Source organism: Drosophila arizonae, chromosome 4 (assembly GCF_054131065.1).
Source record: "Drosophila arizonae isolate 15081-1271.41 chromosome 4, UAZ_ARI_1.0, whole genome shotgun sequence".
NCBI lineage: Eukaryota > Metazoa > Arthropoda > Insecta > Diptera > Drosophilidae > Drosophila > Drosophila arizonae.
Window position 1 is genome coordinate 20340799 of NC_142924.1, and position 14353 is coordinate 20355151.

At 38.6% G+C, this 14353-nt stretch overlaps 7 protein-coding genes across 12 annotated transcripts; 5 read left to right on the forward strand and 2 right to left on the reverse strand.

Annotated features, from left to right (window-relative positions):
• The first annotated feature begins 59 nt into the window (after positions 1-59).
• Fibp (acidic fibroblast growth factor intracellular-binding protein) lies at positions 60-1857 on the forward strand. Of its 2 annotated transcripts, none has more exons than XM_089466379.1 (8): positions 60-253; positions 317-395; positions 464-778; positions 842-949; positions 1011-1143; positions 1202-1302; positions 1363-1617; positions 1676-1857. In XM_089466379.1, exons 2-8 carry the CDS (start codon positions 376-378, stop codon positions 1752-1754), a joined length of 1011 nt encoding a protein of 336 aa, XP_089322505.1. In that variant the 5' UTR covers positions 60-253; positions 317-375; the 3' UTR covers positions 1755-1857. The 2 variants fall into 2 exon arrangements, with proteins under 2 accessions (XP_089322505.1, XP_017861062.1); XM_018005573.2 differs by having other exon boundaries at positions 67-253; positions 460-778.
• A 106-nt stretch (positions 1858-1963) lies between these two features.
• Positions 1964-3934, forward strand: cyc (basic helix-loop-helix ARNT-like protein cyc). The gene is made up of 5 exons (XM_018005570.2): positions 1964-2124; positions 2354-2428; positions 2492-2940; positions 2993-3419; positions 3483-3934. The coding sequence occupies exons 1-5, from the start codon at positions 2111-2113 to the stop codon at positions 3742-3744; spliced, it is 1227 nt and encodes a 408-aa protein (XP_017861059.1). The 5' UTR covers positions 1964-2110; the 3' UTR covers positions 3745-3934.
• A 366-nt stretch (positions 3935-4300) lies between these two features.
• Cyp305a1 (Cytochrome P450 305a1) lies at positions 4301-7413 on the forward strand. Its single transcript, XM_018005272.2, has 2 exons — positions 4301-4491; positions 5903-7413. Exons 1-2 carry the CDS (start codon positions 4398-4400, stop codon positions 7333-7335), a joined length of 1527 nt encoding a protein of 508 aa, XP_017860761.1. The 5' UTR covers positions 4301-4397; the 3' UTR covers positions 7336-7413.
• A 453-nt stretch (positions 7414-7866) lies between these two features.
• Positions 7867-14142, forward strand: LOC108612636 (uncharacterized). The gene is made up of 2 exons (XM_018005589.2): positions 7867-7995; positions 13000-14142. The coding sequence occupies exon 2, from the start codon at positions 13186-13188 to the stop codon at positions 13951-13953; it is 768 nt and encodes a 255-aa protein (XP_017861078.2). The 5' UTR covers positions 7867-7995; positions 13000-13185; the 3' UTR covers positions 13954-14142.
• Kap-alpha1 (karyopherin alpha1) lies at positions 8250-11718 on the reverse strand. Of its 5 annotated transcripts, none has more exons than XM_089468346.1 (5): positions 11580-11718; positions 10105-10848; positions 9771-10034; positions 9219-9718; positions 8250-9157 (listed from the first exon to the last, which is right to left on the reverse strand). In XM_089468346.1, the coding sequence occupies exons 2-5, from the start codon at positions 10824-10826 to the stop codon at positions 8976-8978; spliced, it is 1668 nt and encodes a 555-aa protein (XP_089324472.1). In that variant the 5' UTR covers positions 10827-10848; positions 11580-11718; the 3' UTR covers positions 8250-8975. The 5 variants fall into 5 exon arrangements, with proteins under 5 accessions (XP_089324472.1, XP_017861041.1, XP_089324473.1 ...); XM_018005552.2 differs by having other exon boundaries at positions 10105-10858; positions 11580-11715; XM_089468347.1 differs by having other exon boundaries at positions 10105-10875; positions 11580-11691.
• LOC108612645 (DNA repair protein SWI5 homolog) lies at positions 11765-12040 on the forward strand. Its single transcript, XM_018005599.2, has one exon. The coding sequence runs from the start codon at positions 11765-11767 to the stop codon at positions 11969-11971; it is 207 nt and encodes a 68-aa protein (XP_017861088.1). The 3' UTR covers positions 11972-12040.
• Positions 11986-12949, reverse strand: Ccdc58 (Coiled-coil domain-containing 58). Its single transcript, XM_018005596.2, has 4 exons — positions 12754-12949; positions 12546-12692; positions 12355-12477; positions 11986-12294 (listed from the first exon to the last, which is right to left on the reverse strand). Exons 1-4 carry the CDS (start codon positions 12787-12789, stop codon positions 12190-12192), a joined length of 411 nt encoding a protein of 136 aa, XP_017861085.1. The 5' UTR covers positions 12790-12949; the 3' UTR covers positions 11986-12189.
• Positions 14143-14353: the final 211 nt, after the last annotated feature.

Genomic DNA, 14353 nt, shown 5'->3' on the forward strand with positions numbered 1-14353 from the left:
TACTGTGTTTATTTTAAGTACTGTAAACTATTACTTTTGAAATCGACTTGCAGGGCATGCGCTTCAACCTATTTATTAATCGAATATCTTGATTTGACTGCATGATGTGGATCACACGTTGAACTAAAAAATACTTGCAATAAATAAATGGTTCATGTTTTTTAGACATAGTTCGCTCTTTTAACTCTGCGAATATGTCAATCGAACTAATTAGGAGTGCTTCGATAAGTCTTTGATAATAATAACAAACATGGTAAGCTTAATGTTTTTAACCAAATGAATTTATGTTGAAATATATTTGACATTTCATTTGTAGGCAGATGTAGATGTTTTTATAAGCAACTATACACTAGTGGATCCCGAAATTTATCAATTATGGATCGAAGGATTTTCCTGTATGTCGTGAATTATGTTCACATTCTACCTTAAATTAATGCTTTGCATGTTTTCATTCCAAAGCTAGCGAGGCGGTTTGCTACCTAAAGCAAAAAGGATTTGGCCACTCAATGGGTGCGCCAATTGATTTGATAGCTTCCGATGTTTTGGATCATTATAGGACCTATTCATTGATTGAACTGTATTTGCATGCGCCCTCCAAATTAATGGAGCAATCCTGTTTCCAGCTAGAGCACCATACACGCGATCTAATTATCGAGAAATACTACTCGATTGATGATGTGGTGGCTCGTGAAATATTGGGTAAGAAATTGACATCCCGCTATCGCAAGGATCTGGACGAAGTTGGCGATAAAACGTGCGTTAAGCTGAAATCATGTCGGTATGTAATTTGAGATGAATTCAAATGTGTTTATTTAAAATGTAACTATTTGTCTACGTGCAGTCGTCAATTCGATAACGTAAAACGCATTTTTCGTACTGTGGAGGAGATGCCTGGCACGCTGACCAACAATATAATGCAGCATTTCTTTATATCCAACGACTTGGCCAAGTAAGTAGAATATATAAATATATTTTGTCACCTAATTGATTTGTATTTTTCTAAATCTTAGAAAATATGCCTGCATTGTATTTCTGGCTTGCCTTCGGTTTGAGACATCCAAAAAGAAATTGCAATATTTAACTTTCAGCGATTTGCTTACCTGCTCACACTCTATCATGATATATTGGACCTATACATATCAGGTAAAGAACATTGATTGAAAGTTATAAATTAATTTTTTAAAGCTTGATATTTACTTAGCACACTGGACCCGAATATTATGATACCGAAATGGATAAAGAATTTCTGCTAGACTTACGTGAATTGCGTTGTTTACTAGACAAAGAAAAGGAAATTAAGCAGTACGTTACTGAAATTGTAATTTGAATTTTGTATTAATAATTTATTCATTTACTTTACAGTTTGGTTTGTATGCGCCTAAAGCCTGTGTTGCTGGAGCGCGCCTTCAACGAGTTGGATAGTAATTTTCGGTCATATTGGCGTGCGCTAATCACCATAGCGTGTAATCTGCATCGAAATCGTGAGCTGCGCGACTTATTTGTCGATCTCTGCGAAAGACTTGTGGAGCCTTGGCGACAAAATGGTTGGAATCGCGAGCAAGTGAACAAATTTCTAGCCTCTATAACACAGAGCGTTCTAGATTTGGAAATATCTAGGTGAGTTACGGAATATATGCATTAATATACATATATAATTAACGATCCATTATTATAGGGACCAGGAAACGCGTTGTCTTTGGGATCGCTATATGCAAGTCATAACCATATGTTTAGATAGAATGTATCACGTTTAAAGAAAAATGTTTTGTTTTGTTTATGACAATGTTTTTTTTTTTTACAATTAATTTATTATTAGGCTGAAAAGAATTAAAAATATTTATTGTAAACTAATATGAATCGTAAGTTCTAAAAAGCTCTTTTTGCTGCAAATGCATTTAGCCTGCTATGCAGCTATGCGGAGAGTTGCCAGATAGGCAGAAAAGCTTAAGCCTTTGGAAAAGCTTGCATTTGTCAAACTGCAAATTCTTGCCAATTGTTCGCTACGATTTCTTACAACTGTTTGTAAACAATAATAATTATTAATAAATTGCATTTTATTCCAAAGTCATAAATTAGAAAAGCAAATTTGCAACACTTCGACAGCAAAGTCATGCAAGAGATATGGTAAGTTCTAATTGCGAATTTAATGTAAGAATTTTTACGTAGTTCTAAGTACTCACTCACAACCAGACACACACACACAAGCACACAGATACACACACGCACACACACTCTCGTTCGCATGCGTTTTACATGTGTTTTCCAGAAGGGGATGTGAGTGCCGCAAGCAACAGTTGCCTCATTTAATTTAATGGGGTTGGTTTTTCTTATTATTATTTTTTTCTTCTTACAGTGAAAATTTGGATGAACTGGAGGATGACACATACGATGATGAGAAATCAGCGCGCACCTCAGATGAAAATCGCAAGTAGGACAAATGACATGCCCCATAAATGAGACTATATTAATATGATTTGTATTTCTGTTTTAGGCAAAATCACAGTGAAATTGAGAAGCGGCGACGCGATAAGATGAATACATATATTAACGAGTTGTCCTCAATGATACCCATGTGCTTTGCCATGCAGAGGAAGCTGGACAAGTTGACAGTGCTGCGAATGGCTGTGCAGCATTTGAGAGGCATACGGGGCAGCCTGCATCCGTATAATGGGGGCGACTATAGACCCAGTTTCCTGTCGGATCAGGAGTTAAAGATGATCATATTGCAAGCCTCGGAGGGTTTTCTGTTTGTTGTGGGTTGTGATCGCGGACGCATTCTCTATGTGTCGGAATCTGTCTCGACTGTGTTGAATTGCACCCAGGCAGATCTGCTGGGTCAGAGCTGGTTCGATGTCCTGCACCCGAAGGATATTGGCAAGGTGAAGGAGCAGCTGTCCTCACTTGAGCAGTGTCCACGCGAGCGACTGATCGATGCCAAAAGTGAGTATTTACTTAAGTAATTTCAAAATCTAAATAAATTTCTTTTGCTTAGCTATGTTGCCCGTCAAGACGGATGTGCCGCAGAGCTTGTGTCGCCTGTGTCCGGGAGCTCGCCGTTCCTTCTTTTGTCGCATGAAACTGCGTGCCGCCAACAATCAGATCAAGGAGGAGTCCGACACATCTTCCAGTTCGCGCAGCTCCACCAAACGCAAATCGAAGCTTAGTATGGATCACAAATATCAGGTAATACAGTGCACGGGCTACTTGAAATCCTGGATGCCCATTAAAGATGAGGATCAGGATGGCGACAATGATGACCAAACAACGAATCTCTCCTGCCTCGTGGCCATTGGACGCATACCAACCAACGTACTCAACTCGAGTGTGCCCTCCTCCCTGGACAACCATCCCAACATTCGGCATGTGCTCTTCATCTCACGTCACTCTGCGGAGGGCAAGTTCCTATTCATTGATCAACGGCAAGTCCTTATTTAATTTGAGTAAGGTATATTTATATACGTCTGATCTCTGGCTCTTTGCAGTGCTACGCTGGTAATTGGCTTCCTGCCGCAAGAAATATTGGGCACCAGCTTCTACGAGTACTTTCACAACGATGACATTTCCGCTCTGGTGGAATCCCATAAGATGGTTATGCAGGTGCAAGAAACAGTTACCACGCAAGTTTATCGTTTCCGCTGCAAGGACAATGGCTACATACAGCTGCAGAGTGAATGGCGCGCTTTCAAGAATCCCTGGACAAATGACATTGACTATATCATTGCAAAGAATTCTGTATTCCTATAGCATATGGCCATGCCCGATGGGAAGAAATCCAACTAAATAAAATCTGGAATTGGAAAGTGGTATTGGAGTTTCCGTGAGCCATTTACTGGTATCAGTTGTTTCCACTTACTATTGATGTAAATTGTTGTTTGCTTTTTCAAAATAGGTGGATTTCCGATTTAAACAAAATAAATATATTTTTTTCGAGAAATATTTGGTCTTTTTTTATATTTAAGAGTCCAAATTTTTTTAAATTTAATTTAGATGATTTTTTTGAGAAAAATAATTAGAAACTACAATTTTAGTTTGATAAATTACTTCTCACCTTAAGAGCTAATTAGACTTATTGTATCTGCTCTCTTCACATCGCAGAGAGTATCGAAAAAGAGCAGAATTTAATATAACTGTAGTTATCAAATGATTATTACTGTTCCTTTATAATGTTTATGTGTTCAGTCAATGAGCCCACATTCATGCAAAAGCCGGCGTCTACGGTCAGACGTGTACGTGTGTATGTGTGCTTGAATGTGTGAGTCTCTCTCGAAGCTCTTTCGTGCTCGAGTGCGCATATCCAATTGGCTTTAGTTTTAGTTGGCATACAGCGTGCAACGTGTGTAGACGTATTGTGACTGCGGTGATCTCCAATCAGAATATTGTTCGCAGATGTCGTCAAGATGAGTGCCTTAATATTTTTAGTTATCATTCTAATTGGATTTATCATATACTCTCTGTTAAATTCAATAAGACGTCCTCACAATTTTCCGCCGGGTAAGTTTGATAAAAACAAACAAAAATAATTACTTGAAAAGACGAGGTAACTTCAATTCTTTGGACACACATTCCTAATTCACACATCTGAAAATCAGTTTCAAATGTTTATTGCATTTCAAGGCTGCAAACGACGGTTAATTAATTTAAAAAGTTTAGCTTAATTAGATTCTTAATAAATACAACTTTTTGCAAGTTTAAAAACGTGCAGATCAGCAAATCTTTGTACTCATATAATGTGCAGAGCCGTAGTGTTTTTTTTTTTACTTCTGAAGCATGGAATTTTGTTGTTTATAGAGGAGTTTATCTAGTATCAAATTTGTTGATGCCTTTTTGCAATAAGAAACCAACGAGCAAAAATTCGCAATTGAGAACGGCTTAGCAAGTCCAACTGGACTTTCAATTGGACTCACCAAATGGGCAACTAGAACAACTTTGGCAGCCCACAGCCCACATCAAACGCAAAGGCGACGACGACGGCGACACGCGTCTGGCATTTCAAATAGTTTTCATTGATAAAATGGTCACACAACTATTGCTGACACCTCAGTCTAACATTTTGAGTGGGGTGTCTTGTCATATAACTAATTTACATATACATTTTCCAAGCCCAAATTCATCTACTTATGCAACCATAAAGGGAAAAACGTATTATATTTGAATTAATAATTAGGCATCGAACTCTACATGGACTTTTTTGTATGCAATGTGCATATGTATATGAATTGCATTAATTAAAGCACAATGAGTAATGCATATAGTTATTATTTAAAAGTCCTTCTACTTCTCTACAGGAGTTAACCATGTGCCATACACAACACATAACAACTTAATAATTTGATAAGGCGTAAACTTGGGAAGAATATTATTTCAGTTTTCGATTATTATTATTTTTTTTTTTGCTACTGAGTTGATTAACAGATTTACGATAGTGCCAAATAGTTTTACGATAAGATTAAGATAAAGCTCTGTGTAAATTCGGAATCGAATCATCAATTTTTGATTTGCTCACGAAATTAAGTAATCATTCGATCAACCATTGCTTGCCAATTACTCTTATTAGTTTCTTAAAATCAAAGTTTATAGCGAGTTAGCGACGTATGCCTATCTATGTGTATGTATGAGCACAATATTCGCCTAGGACACCAATGTGTATAAGAGAGAGAGAGAGAGAGAGAGAGAGAGAGAGAGAGAGAATGAACAGCAAAGGGCAGTGGCAATACATACTCTTCTATCACTCGCTCTATCATCACATACTCGCTCTCTTTCACTCTCAGTATCTTGCTATAAAAATGTGTGCAAGAAAAGTAAAGAGAGAATTGATTTATTAAGAGAGAGCATAATGTTAGAATATGGCTTTAAATCATTTTTTAGATCGGCTTTAATTTAAAAAACTTACTTTGCTTTTTAGGACCTGGTTTCTTGCCGTGGCTGGGCAATACACTGCAGTTCCGCAGGGAGGCTCGAGCAGCTGGTGGTCAGCACATACTATTTGAGCAGTGGGCGAAGCGCTATCAGAGTCCGCTCATCGGGCTAAAGTTGGGACAGGACTATGTGGTCGTGGCGCTGGGGCATGAGCTGGTGCGTGAGGTGCAGCTGCAGGAGGTGTTCGAGGGTAGACCGGACAACTTCTTTCTGCGCCTGCGCACCATGGGCACACGTAAGGGCATCACGTGCACGGATGGGCAACTGTGGTACGAACATCGCAACTTTGCCATGAAACAGATGCGCCATGTTGGCTATGGCCGCAGCCAAATGGAACAGCAAATAGAGCATGAGGCAGAGGAGCTGATGCAGCAACTCGCACGGACTGAGGCGGCGCCTATAGAGCCCGTCAATTGGTTGGCTCAAAGTGTGCTTAATGTACTCTGGTGCCTGATTGCTGGGGAGAGAATCAGTAGAGATGAGGATGGCACGCTGCGTCGCTTGCTTGAACTGATGAATCGCCGATCTAAGCTGTTCGATATCTGCGGTGGCCTATTGACACAGTTTCCCTGGCTGCGTCATGTTGCGCCCAACTACACGGGGTACAATCTGATCCGGCAGCTGAACACAGAGCTGCATGGCTTCTTCATGGAATCCATCAAGGAGCACAGGCAACGAATAGAGGAATGCAAGAAGCGTGGGGAGCAGCCACCCGAGAGTGATCTCATCTTTGCCTATCTGCAGGAGATGAACAGCCAGCGCCAGGACACCGATAGCTTTAATGAGACGCAGCTGGTTATGACAATACTTGACTTTTTTATTGCCGGCTCACAGACAACCAGCAATACGATCAACTTGGCTTTGATGGTGCTGGCGATGCGCAAGGATCTGCAGGATCAGCTGTACGATGAAGTAGCTGCAAATTTGCACTCTACTGACAGCAAAACGGACTCCTTTCCACATCTCAGTCGGCGCGAATCTTTCTACTACATGGAAGCCTTCATCATGGAGGTGCAGCGCTTCTTTCACATTACGCCCATAACAGGGCCGAGACGTGCGCTCTGGAACACCAAGCTCGGTGGCTTCGATATACCCAGGAATGCCACGATACTCATTAGCTTGCGTTCAGTGCATCTCGATGAGCAGCATTGGAGTGACCCACACGAGTTTCGACCGGAGCGTTTCATTGATGCAGATGGCAAGTGTTGCAAGGACGAATATTTTATGCCTTTCGGACTGGGTCGACGCCGTTGCTTAGGTGATGCCTTGGCACGCGCCTGCATCTTTTCTTTTCTTGTGCGGATCGTTCAGCAATTTCGTGTTGTCCTTCCAGAAGGCGAAACACCATCATTAATCTTGCAACCTGGCATTACACTTACTCCCAAGCCGTACAAAGTTCAGTTTGTGAAGCGCAATTGATCCATAATTCATATGAATATATAACTTTATTTAGATATGTAAAAACGTTGTATTAAAATAAAAGCAATATAATAAATAGGTTTTTGGAGCTTTTGAACTATGCGCCCACTTTAACAGCCCTGCTTATACAGTTCCCATCGATAGTTTCGATATTTACATTTCGATAGCTCACTTTTTAAGTCTGTTCAAATATCACCGCGACATGTGAGACATATTTATCATTCCAATGCTGAATATATAGTCTACTAATCAATAGCATCGTATTTAAAATTATGTATTTATTATTATTTCATACTCCGCAGTGATTTTGCCGAAATTACATCTATTTATTACCTTTCCATCGAACTTGAGCACGACTTAAGAGCCAACTTACTAGCTAACCAACTATCCTCTGGCTCAATAGCATTACCAGCTACTTTATTTTTAAGACTTCTTCCCTTATAAATAAAGACTTCTTTCTCCTGCACTTGCTTTCGCGGGAGATTAGGCATCGATTAAATTATTATGCTCAGAAACGAAAACTTTGGTCTAGTAATCCAGTTGTAGTAAATTGCTTCAACAAATGTATTAATCGTAGTTCGACCAGTTCGCACGTAAAAATCCCTTAAGATATCACATCTTTTGGTAATTTCATAATTTTTTTTATTCTGTACTTTTTTGGTAAGTTTTTTTTGATATTTCAATATTTCAAAAATATATATACTTTTTTAATTTTTATTAAATATTGGAGTTTTTAAGGATATGTGGAAATTCATAATATTGTATGTAATTGTAAAGTTAGCTTCACACATTCTAGTTTGTTTGTTTAGTGTGAGTTAGTTAGTTCATCTTATTTTTAAAACTCAGGGTAGCTCCCTTTGGAAGATTTTAAACAGAGCAGAAAAAGCTAAAAAGAACAAATAACAAATAACGAGTTTATATTCGTTCTGGTCTGATTCCTCTTTATTGACAAGTATGTTAAACGAAAATTTGAATTAAATGTGGAAACTTATTTTATGATTTGCAATTTTTTTCTTTAACAAAATCAAAACTTTTCAAGTTAATCGTTATAAATATATATTATATTGTAGATGTAGGTATACATACGTAAATATGTATAAATAACAACACCAAAGCCGGCTTCGAACTCAGTATGGGAGATATATCCGTAAAAATGTACTTATATGTTTAATGAAAATATTTACAGGCATTAGGAAGCTTCGCATATACAAAAAATAGGGATTATTAATGTAGCTAGCTAAAAATCGATCATCAAAAATAATATATATGACCACAGATGCATTGAAATACGCATACACAATGTATATTTCGCAATATACATTTATATCTCTTGTGCTGTAACGTATTTGGATTAAAATGCACGAGTTGTGGTCCTGGACCGTATGCACACATCGAATTTTTGGAACGCTTTCGCAAATAATAATAATAATTAGAGTATATAACAAAAGAAAACAAAGTACTAAACGTAAATTAAATTTCGGGCCCTTATGACTTAAATGCTAATGACTGCACACTGAGGTGTTGTCAGTGCATGTCTTTCTATGCCCGCTCTGCACACATTATGGTGCTACTTTCACGGTTCATCTGAGAGATTACCACTTTAGAATGGTTTAATTTGCAGTGTTTGTTTTTTTGTCATGCTAGAAGTTAAATCCGTTATTGGGCAGATTTTGCGGATTGAACTCATACTGTTGACTGCCAGCAACGGGTGCCACACGCGTGTCCTCCTCTTCGTTGCCAAAGTATTGTTCAATAATGTAGAATGATTTATGATAAATATCGCGATTTTCGTGTGCCTGCAGATATTCAATTTTGTCGAGACCTGTTAATGTTCACAAATTAATAATTGTTTTGATTCACTCTGCAAAATCAATTTAACATACCGCCGCACTCTTCAATGGTTATTGCATAAGGATTTGGTCGCACTTGAAACTTTTCTCCGGCTTTCAGAATATTCTCAAGAGCATTCAAAGCTACCTGAATAATATCCGAATCCACTACAGTGAGAAAGTCGCACATTGGCGGCACACAGCCGACCTGTACTAAATAATTGATTTGCTCTGCGGTTCCACTACTGGTGGCATTAGTTATTGCCCAGGCCGCTTCCTTTCGTGTTTTAAAGTCTGCTGTTTGCATTATGGTCATTAGCTGTGGGAAAATGTTGGCATTGATGATTGCCTGAATTTGCTCGCGATTGCCAGCCGCAATATTTGAAATGGTCCAGCACGCTTCCTTCTTAATTGTTTCGGCCGTTGAGCATAGCAATAGACTGATGCACGGCAAGGCATTATAGCTCAATATCACTTGGGTTTGCTGATCATCGCCGGTGACAATATTGCCAACAGCGCGCAGTGCCGCCGTACTCACGTTCTGTTGTGGATGCCTAAAAGTAGACACATTTAGTTATCATCATAATATATATTATCTTAACATACAGTAGCAAATCGACGAGACGCCGACAGACACCCGCATCAATCACGGCCTGAATTTTATCGTTTGGCCCATCAGATAAATAGCTAATGGCCCAACACGTATCGCTGAGCACATCTGCGTCAGTGTAGTGCAGTAAGCGCGCAAGTATGGGTAGACCATGCACAATTTTAGAGAAATCAGCCGGAGGATTTTTGCCACGACATAAATTTGAAAGCGTCCAAACGGCATTCCGAACCATTGTGATACGGTCCGAAGTGCTCAGCACACTGTTGTAAAATCAAAAAGAAAGTTATAAAACTTAAATGAAAGACAATTCATATGGATGTAAGTACTTACTGCAGTAGTGGCAATAAAATGCCAGAATTAAGCAAATGATCACGACACGCCGGTGAATCACCAGCTATGTTGCCCAATGCCCACACAGCCTGCTCCTGCACATCGTGATGGGGGCTCGACAGCAGCTCAATGAATACGGGCACTGCGCCGGAATCAATGACAATCTTAGTTTGGTGTGAGGTACCCGATGCAATGTTTGTCAATGTCCAGGCCGCCTCGAATTGTAGTGTTGCATTTGAGTTGTTGCGCAAGAAGGTCACAAATTGTGGCACAATGTTCTTCTCTATGACGTCCTCGATTGGGGGATTTGGATCACGGGACAGTAGTTTGCGAAACTTTTGTGTTGCTTCCAGCTGATCGCTCTCTTTATCGCTATAGAGCATTTGAATCATCTCTGCATCAATAATAGGCTGTTGGCCTGAGGCCTCCTGCTGACCGGCTCCATGCGATTGCACTCCGTCCACGGCCACACCCACTCCCAGACCCTGCCCACTACTGTCTGCCATGTGCATGTCACTACTGTGCAGCTGGACTTCGCCACTGCCGCTGCTACCGGCGCTTGTGGTCGCCGGTGTTGAGTCCAGCACAACATTGCGACGCTTTGAGAGCTGCTGTTCTCGTTTTGTTTTCCGCAACTGAATTCCAACCTCTTCGCGTCTGCGGCGCATCTCTGTTGAGTCCAGAGCAACATTTTTATAGCGATGTTTATGTGTGGTGGACATTTTATGTCGGTAGCTATTATTTCTGTGAAAGACTAAAAATAATATATTTCTATATCTATGTGATTTAAAAAATTTTGTTTATGGTAACAGTTCACAATTTTTATTTAAGTTCTGTGGACTTGGGATTATAACAACAGACTTACACCAGAGTCTTAATCAGTGCCTACATGGATGACAAAATTGTATTGTGAATTCAAAAGCTTGCGCATACTAATGCAAACGTGTTGGAATCATATGCATCACGTATGTTATTATACAATTCCGACATGGACGGGTGGTATATACTCGTGTCATACACGAGTATACACACATATGAATTGACCTCACTTATAGAGTATAACTGCGTCGACCACTCTCGCATTTACGTTTACTTGCACCTTCTTTTTACTTCACTCAGGGTTGCCAGCTTACGCAGTTTGTATGAAGAGTCTAGCGTAAGCTAGAAATATTGCAATGAACAAGTATTACTAGCTGTTGCTCGTTAATAAAATATTATATGTAGTTTATAAGTACTTTTCTATTTGCACAGCAACAATCACTTTCACATTTTAATTATTAATACATACGAAAATGCATATATGTATGTGTGTAGGCGTGTATTAGCGTGTGCGTAATGTGTATATGTAGTGTGCGATGGGCTTAGGTCAGCTTCAGCAAATGCTGCTTACTTCCGCACAATTCGCTGTATATAACATTTCTTTTGAGTCCAAACACACTGGCATTAAGTTACAGCACCATTTGTTATCACTTTACCTGTATTACTGCCAATTTGAAAGGTTTATTTATAGCACAAAACACAAATGCAAATTTTTGTCACGATACGCCACACGTTTTTAGCTGGGCGTATAAGGTTGCCAGACTAAATTGATTGCACTACAGCTGATTGTGCAACTTAGTAAGCCTCGATATCGATATCAGCAAGACATTATTAAAATAAAATGGCGCCAACAATGAATGCATCCAAAGATCAACAAACAAAAACTGAAGTCGCTCTGCAACAACAAAAGCAAAAACATATGCAGCTTCTGCACGAATACAACAATCTGAAGGATGCAACCCAAACAGTGCTGGGAGCCTTAGCACAGGCAAAAGGAGTACCTATTAGAGACATGCATAAGATGTACAACCTGCCAGATGGGAAATAATATTTTCAATTGAATAGCATTGAATTATGTATTTATTTTCAAAAATAAAGATACATACAGATGCTTGTAAACAGCATTAATTCGTAAAAAATAGCTAGGCAGTTATTGATGATGACATACTATTTATAATTTTTACTTACAACTAAAAAATTTAAATTACTGCCTTCATTGCATGCTGACAACTTCACTGTCATATGTTATTGCATCAAACATAATATTTATTCGCCAGCATGAAAATAATTCCTGCAGCGTTCATTAAATGCCTTGTAACTCCGTTCCTTAATTATATCCTCCACATTAAGCTCCGCTTGCAGCACCCTCAGCTGTCAAAATAATAAGGTCTTTAATGAAACAAGCAAAATTTTAACAATATGAAAATGTACCTTGCGCTGCTCAGCCTTGAATTTACTATCGGTGTCCATATCATCTGGCTGTGCCTCCCTTTGCTCGCGAAGCTTCTTCAATGTTGCCGCTGATAAGGTTATGCAATTGCGTATATTTGTTTGCTGCCCGGATTAAGGAATCAAAATATATTGGAGTTGTGAAAATATGCAATAAATAGTTTTGTATTTACCCGTGCGAGATGTGACTGCTGCAGTTTAGTGTACAGATCCCTGCATGTGCTCTCACTATTCACTTGACCCTTGAATGATTCCGTAGGCAGAGCATTAAGAGCGTAAATAATTTTATCATCTACATCGCGCATCTTCTTTAGAGCCTCCTATTATCAAAGTCATATTGAATGGATACTGCATTTATTTTGCTTATATGTTGTCACTTACTTGAAAGCCCAAAAAGTCAAAGCAAGAAACAGCCATTGAATATTAAAAATTGAATATTATTTATCAAATTAACAAAATAAAAAACAAAAATTAGCCGGCGCAATGTGCGTTTTAACAGTGTTGCCACATTGTTGTGGTTGGGGTTATTCGAGTTGCCGATATTTTTCTATATTTTAATGTTTATATACAACAATCGTTTGTCAGATTATTTATTTATTTAATTTTTTTTTTTTTTTTGTATTCTAGATTCCGATTAGTTTATTAAATTTTTATAATACATTGTTCAATATAATTATGAATATCAAAAGAAGCTCCAAGTAATCGATAGTTGCTTACTAATAAGAATACGAAAGCTGTCATCTCTAAGTGGACCAACCATTTGGTAGAAACAATAACAAATTTGCCTAAATAACAAATCTGAGAACTTTACCTATGGCGAAGCACGAAGATATTCGTGATAAAATTGAAAGTGGAATCTATAAGTTAGCGACAAATGATAAAAGCACAAGAAGCACTGTTTGGCGTGTGTATCGAAAGATTGAGAAGGAGGACGGCAAAATATTAGAGCACGTCTTGTTTTGCACTGGATGTAAAAATCTAATGTCCTTTACCCATAAATCAACCACAAATTTGAGGCGCCACAAGTGCCATTTGCAATATTTAAAAAAACAGACGTTGTGCAATGGATATTCAGACGTAAACAGCTCAAAGGAATGGTTCAAAGACGACGAAGGAGAAATGTCAGTGGAAGACATTTTACTGGAAGCCGAGTCCGAACTTAAAGTGGACAACGAAGAGAGTTGCGATGCCCAGACAATGAGTGATGAGTTGGACAAGAAACCTACATCAACGGACGTTGCTGCATTCATGGCTCTCCGGAGCGCTGGTGTTGGAGCTGAGCCAAACGATAGTTGCGTGGACACTGGATCACTCGTTCAACAATCGAAATCCAACGATGATCCACTAAATGTTGGCGTTGCAAGCATTCCAAATCCAAGTTCACGTCTTTCTGAAGCCTTTGTATCCCACGACGTAAGTGGGGCTGAGGAGTCAGCAATTTACGCACAAACTTGGTCTTTGGAATACCGAAAACTTACTGAAGAACAAAAGTTCTATGCCAAAAGGGCAATCGATGAAATTTTTGTGCTGGGCCGACTTAGACGTTTAACATTAAATACGGTACCGCCGGTTACCGAGTGAAATAGTGCACAATTTATTTGTTATCTATAGGATAATTGTAATTTACTTATTTTTAACATAATATGTATGTAGATAATGTAAATATTTATTGGGTAAATTCTGTGGTCTCGGCTTATAAGATATTAATAAATGTAGAATGTAGTCTGTGGAAGACTAGTTTTTCCCACCAAGGCATATTATAAATGTAAATTACTTGTTTTATGTTGGCAAAAAAAATTTAAATAAATAAAATGAAAATAATACTTTCACAGTGTTGTTAAACACTGAAAGAGATTCTATCATAATGTTAAAATTCCAATACATTAATTTAAATGTTAACAGCAAACTCTTTATTGTATATTTATTACCAAACGAACTTTATTGGTATCATTGCTTAGTGTTTTTATGAAACGACTTAAGG

Excerpts from the sequence above, each read along its gene's own strand:
- Fibp (XM_018005573.2), top strand. Across the intron at positions 779-841 it reads GTTAAGCTGAAATCATGTCG|TCGTCAATTCGATAACGTAA; the intron begins GTATGTAATTTG and ends GTCTACGTGCAG. Across the intron at positions 1,303-1,362 it reads AAAGAAAAGGAAATTAAGCA|TTTGGTTTGTATGCGCCTAA; the intron begins GTACGTTACTGA and ends TTTACTTTACAG.
- cyc (XM_018005570.2), top strand. Across the intron at positions 2,429-2,491 it reads ACCTCAGATGAAAATCGCAA|GCAAAATCACAGTGAAATTG; the intron begins GTAGGACAAATG and ends TTTCTGTTTTAG. Across the intron at positions 3,420-3,482 it reads TTCCTATTCATTGATCAACG|TGCTACGCTGGTAATTGGCT; the intron begins GCAAGTCCTTAT and ends GGCTCTTTGCAG.
- Cyp305a1 (XM_018005272.2), top strand. The coding sequence starts at position 4,398 with ATGAGTGCCTTAATATTTTTAGTTATCATTCTAATTGGATTTATCATA. Across the intron at positions 4,492-5,902 it reads TCCTCACAATTTTCCGCCGG|GACCTGGTTTCTTGCCGTGG; the intron begins GTAAGTTTGATA and ends TTTGCTTTTTAG.
- Kap-alpha1 (XM_089468346.1), bottom strand. The coding sequence starts at position 10,826 with ATGTCCACCACACATAAACATCGCTATAAAAATGTTGCTCTGGACTCA. Across the intron at positions 9,719-9,770 it reads CGTCTCGTCGATTTGCTACT|GCATCCACAACAGAACGTGA; the intron begins GTATGTTAAGAT and ends GTCTACTTTTAG. Across the intron at positions 9,158-9,218 it reads AACCATTGAAGAGTGCGGCG|GTCTCGACAAAATTGAATAT; the intron begins GTATGTTAAATT and ends GAACATTAACAG.
- LOC108612645 (XM_018005599.2), top strand. The coding sequence starts at position 11,765 with ATGGCGCCAACAATGAATGCATCCAAAGATCAACAAACAAAAACTGAA.
- Ccdc58 (XM_018005596.2), bottom strand. The coding sequence starts at position 12,789 with ATGGCTGTTTCTTGCTTTGACTTTTTGGGCTTTCAA. Across the intron at positions 12,693-12,753 it reads TTGACTTTTTGGGCTTTCAA|GAGGCTCTAAAGAAGATGCG; the intron begins GTAAGTGACAAC and ends CTTTGATAATAG. Across the intron at positions 12,295-12,354 it reads TCAAGGCTGAGCAGCGCAAG|CTGAGGGTGCTGCAAGCGGA; the intron begins GTACATTTTCAT and ends TTATTTTGACAG.
- LOC108612636 (XM_018005589.2), top strand. The coding sequence starts at position 13,186 with ATGGCGAAGCACGAAGATATTCGTGATAAAATTGAAAGTGGAATCTAT.